This window comes from Triticum dicoccoides, chromosome 4B (genome assembly GCF_002162155.2).
Source record: "Triticum dicoccoides isolate Atlit2015 ecotype Zavitan chromosome 4B, WEW_v2.0, whole genome shotgun sequence".
Lineage (NCBI taxonomy): Eukaryota > Viridiplantae > Streptophyta > Magnoliopsida > Poales > Poaceae > Triticum > Triticum dicoccoides.
Window position 1 is genome coordinate 423,761,286 of NC_041387.1, and position 5,041 is coordinate 423,766,326.

At 54.1% G+C, this 5,041-nt stretch overlaps 1 protein-coding gene across 3 annotated transcripts in view; it reads left to right on the forward strand.

Annotated features, from left to right (window-relative positions):
• Positions 1–232: 232 nt before the first annotated feature.
• LOC119290655 (pentatricopeptide repeat-containing protein At1g56690, mitochondrial-like) overlaps positions 233–5,041 on the forward strand; it is a 6,919-nt gene continuing 2,110 nt past the window's right edge. Inside the window, exons 1-4 of one of the 3 annotated variants that reach the window (XM_037569284.1) lie at positions 233–2,398; positions 2,644–2,792; positions 2,872–2,937; positions 3,048–3,238. In XM_037569284.1, coding sequence (XP_037425181.1) covers positions 265–2,385 — 2,121 coding nt within the window. In that variant the 5' untranslated portion in view covers positions 233–264 and the 3' untranslated portion in view covers positions 2,386–2,398; positions 2,644–2,792; positions 2,872–2,937; positions 3,048–3,238. Of the gene's footprint in view, positions 2,399–2,643; positions 2,793–2,871; positions 2,938–3,047; positions 3,342–5,041 lie in introns of those variants that run through there. The other 2 variants (XM_037569283.1, XM_037569285.1) reach the window with 2 other exon arrangements.

Genomic DNA, 5,041 nt, shown 5'->3' on the forward strand with positions numbered 1-5,041 from the left:
AGCCGAATCACACGAGCAAAAGGGCCACAAGTCAGTCAAACGTGAAAGCAAAAAAGAAGTAACTCTTTTTACCACGTAGTCAACCGATCCAACGTTCGGCAGTGGAAGTCAAAGCTCATCCGATGGCTACGAACATGCCAATCGGAGGGAGCTCCGTGGAGGAGGGTCGGCTAGCATCTTTATAGGTTAGAATCAGCCGGCTATACTATTCACCATCGTGCTCAGTCTCAGACCCCGACTTCGTTCGGCACACACCCGCTCGCCATGCGCCTCCCGTCGGTTCGCTTCCTGCCGTCGAGTACGGCGCCGGCGGTGGTGGCCGCGAACGCGCGCATCGCCTGGATGGCGCGCGCGGGTAACATGGAGGGCGCCCGCGCGACGTTCGAGGCCATGCCCCTCCGCACCACCGCTTCCTACAACGCCCTCATCGCCGGCTACTTCCGTAACCACCTCCCGGAGGCCGCCCTCGGCCTCTTCCGTCGCATGCCCTCCCGCGATCTCGGCTCCTACAACGCTCTCATCTCCGGCTTGTCCCTCCGCCGTCACACCCTCCCTGATGCGGCGGCCGCGCTCGCCTCCATCCCCTTACCCCCCTCAGTCGTCTCCTTCACCTCCCTCCTGCGCGGGTACGTGCGCCACGGCTTCCTGGCCGACGCCATCCGCCTGTTCCACCAGATGCCCGAGCGCAACCACGTCTCCTACACGGTTATGCTGGGTGGTTTTATTGATGCCGGCCGTCTCGATGAGGCCGGCAAGCTGTTCGATGAAATGCCTGACAAGGACGTAGTTGCACGAACCGCCATGCTATCTGGGTACTGCCAGGCTGGCCGAATTGCCGAGGCACGTCTGCTGTTTGATGATATGCCGAAGAGGAATGTTGTGTCATGGACTGCAATGATATCTGGATACTCTCAAAACGGGAAGCTTAACCTTGCGCGGAAGCTTTTTGAGGTGATGCCTGATCGCAATGAGGTGTCATGGACTGCTATGTTAGTCGGTTACATACAGGCTGGCCATATCGAGGATGCTGAGCAGCTGTTTAATGCAATGCCAGAGCACCCAGTGGCTGCCTGCAATGCGATGATGGTTGGGTTTGGGCAACGCGGGATGGTGGATGCTGCCAAGGCAGTGTTTGAGAGAATGCAAGAGAAGGATGATGGTACGTGGAGTGCAATGATTAAAGCATATGAGCAGAATGAGTTCTTGATTGAGGCATTGTCTACTTTCCGTGATATGTCATGGAGAGGTGTACGTCCAAACTACCCATCAGTCATTAGCATCCTCACTGTGTGTTCGGCACTAGCTATTCTCAATTATGGAAGGGAGGTGCATGCTGCAATGCTGAGATGCTCCTTTGACATGGACGTCTCTGCTGTCTCAGCATTAATCACAATGTACATCAAATGTGGAAATTTGGATAAAGCTAATAGGGTCTTCAATATGTTTGAGCCCAAAGATGTCGTGATGTGGAACTCGATGATCACTGGTTATGCTCAACATGGGTTGGGGGAGGAAGCACTTGGCGTATTTAATGACATGACGATTGCAGGAATGGCACCTGATGGAATTACTTATATAGGAGTCCTCACTGCTTGTAGCTATACCGGGAAAGTAAAAGTAGGGAGGGAAATTTTCAATTCTATGTGTAAGGATTCTGCCATCCGACCAGGAGCGGAGCATTACTCTTGTATGGTTGATTTGCTTGGTCGAGCTGGACTTGTAGATGAAGCATTGGATTTGATTAAGAACATGCCAGTTGAAGCCGATGCTATCATCTGGGGAGCACTGATGGGTGCCTGTAGGATGCACAAGAATGCTGAGATTGCCGAGCTTGCTGCTAAGAAGCTATTAGAGCTAGAGCCCGAGAGTGCTGGACCATATGTTTTGCTCTCTCACATTTATACATCCACTGGGAGGTGGGAAGATGCTTCTAAGATGCGGAAATTCATTAGCTCAAGGAATTTAAACAAGTCTACAGGCTGTAGTTGGATAGAGTACGACAAGAGGGTGCACCTCTTCACATCTGGTGATATATTAGCACACCCAGAGCATGCTATTATCCTTAAGATGTTGGAGAAACTAGATGGTCTACTGATGGAATCTGGTTACTCAGCTGACGGAAGCTTTGTGCTCCATGATATAGACGAAGAGCAAAAACTTCATAGCTTGCGATATCATAGTGAGAGGCAGGCTGTGGCGTATGGACTTTTGAAAGTTCCAGAAGGAATGCCCATTCGTGTCATGAAGAACCTTAGAGTGTGTGGTGACTGCCATGCTGCCATGAAGTTGATTGCAAAAATAACTTCCCGGGAAATCATACTCAGAGATGCTAATAGGTTCCATCATTTCAAAGACGGATTTTGCTCATGCAGGGACTATTGGTGAGGTGAATGGCAAGGTAGATTCCTTGTCCTACATCATCTCATCTTGCTATTTGGTAATTCTCAATATGAGTGAAGTTACCCTTGGTTCGGAAATCCTCATTTTGGTGATGCTTCCGCTTTGTGTCTCTCAAGAGTTAGAGCAGTTACCCTTGGGTTCTCCAGTAATAATTCCATTTTGCAGTTATATGCATATCCTATTGATTTCATCATTTCAAGGCTTCAGGATAACTAGTTTAATGGCAGCTTAATCTTCTTATAGGGAACATATTCAGAATCCGAGTTTCATCTGAACATGATTTCATCATCTACTGTGAGTGAACTGCACATGGGGAGCTTGTTCCCTTGAGGTATGTTTGCAACTATGGACGGTAATGTGACTGCTGCTCTAAGCGAGGTCACTTCTTAGAGGTCAGATTATGCTGAGCTAGAACCTGGGTAATCACCTGTTACAGTAAAAACTCCAATTACAAATCATTTTCTACTGCAGGGAGTCACTGTTTTTCAAGAGCAGCATGTTATTTGAATGGGTACAAACCCCAAAAGACAGCTTAAGGTGAAAGTTTCATATATTTTCTATTTAGTTCCTGCCTTTACATGAACCCTGATGTGCACACTCACTTACGTGCATATGTTTTTTCTCACATTGCACTCTTACTTTTGCAGACTGGTGAAGCAGTGGAGTTCGTCTATTGTGATAGGTTTGATAGACAGGAAAAATTAGGACATTCATGACATGGCGGAAGACTGAATATGCTGTGCTGGCAGTCTGATCACAAAATCACTCGTGGAGATTTTGAGTGTGCTACTGTGGCTTCTCAGCACTCAGCAGTTTGTTTGGCAAACAAAGGATCCAGGTGAATCATTCAGCTTCGTACACCTCCCCCCTCTCCCACCTCACCCCTGAACACCATGTTGTACTGTGTTATTATGTATGAAATATATCAGAAGTTTTGGAAAGAGGCAATTAGTTAATTTTTAATCGGTTGCTCATTTAAATTTTACGTACATCAAAATTGAATTCATCTTGCTGACTGGTGGATCGGTCAGGTATCACCTCTAACCGAAAAAGGCTTTCGCCCCGCTTTATATATAAAGCAATCATCCTCAACAGTCCGGTACAAACGCACGCCACCACAACAAACACACGCCACCACAACACATGCACCCAAGGCAGGATACATAGGCGCTGAGCGCAGCAACACCACCCCTATCACTACGAAGAGATGCAGCCGCATACGACGAACTGTGGGCTCCAAGGCGGCGCCTTCAGGAAGGAAACGACACTCCAGTGCCGCCACCGCCCCATCCAAGGATCAGAGTTTCCCCTAGAGCAACACGACGGGCAATGAGAGCCGCGACGATGCCTTCAAGAAGGGAACGAGCTTCGCCGCCGCCGGTCCATCCGAAGATAGAACAGGTTTTCACCCCGGCCAACACTCACCGCCACCGAATGCCACACCCTGGCTACCACGCCGCCCACACAGCCATGGTCACCGGGCAACACAGAGCCACGGGCTCTGCCCATGAGCACCGGGCTACCACCACCAGGGCCGCCGCCCTGGCATCGAAGACCTTGTCACCACCTCACCCTAGACCCGCCGCTACCCCAACCAAAGAGATGAGTGGAAAGGTCCCGCCTTTCACATCCCTAGACGGCCCCCAACGCGGGGACCCAATAGGCCGGCCAAAACTGGCCTTCATCGTCCCGTCCTGCAGCCCCGGGCGCGAGACGAGCTCGGTCTTGCTGCCGGGCGCGAGACAAGCGCAGTCCTGCTGTCGGGCGCGAGACGAGCGCGGTCCTGCTGCCGGGCGCGAGACGAGCTCGTTCTTGCTGTCGGGCGCGAGACAAGCACGGTCTTGCTGCCCGGCGCGAGACGAGCTCGATCCTGCAGCCCCGGGCGTGAGACGAGCGATGAACCGCAGCTGGGAGATGGCCAACCCTTCGGCAAAACTAGCGCCCAGACGACGAGGAGACGGATCGAAGGCCATCCGGGGCGCAGCTTGATGACGCCACCACAACCTCCGCTCGCAGCCTGCCGTCGCCTGCCGCACCCAGTCCCGACGCCGCACGCACGCGCGCCGGGACACCGCCGTCCGCCTCCGAGCACTTGAACCAGATCTAGGTCAAAGCCCCGCCACCCCCACGCGACCCTGCCACACAGCCGCCCAGCCCCTCACCGAAGCGAGGGCAGCCACCGCGGCGCAGCAGAGCACGCCCATGGCGACGACTGGACCTTACCATCGCCACCACCTCGCGCCGCCAGCCGCCAGTCATGGCCAGATCCAGAAGACCCCCAACCAGGGCTGGACGCAGCACACCTCCAGCCGCTCCACGCCGCCCACCACGAAGCCGACGCGCAGCCGATGCACCCCCATGCCAGCGCGCCGCCCCGCTGCGTCCGGACCCACCTCCCGCGCCGCCCGTCCAGAGACCAGATCGAGGCTCCCAACGGCGCACGCATCCGCCAGAGCACATCCTCGCGCAGCCGCCGCGCACCACGCCCACGCGCTTGCCGCCGTTGTCCGCACCGCAGCGCACGCCGCCGCCACCCACGCCAGCCGCCGCGCCGCTGGCCTCGCACAAGCACAGCGCCCTACTCGGCTAGCCTGTCCCGTGCCAGCCACCTGGACCAACCGAGGGGAAGTGGCCCGCCGCC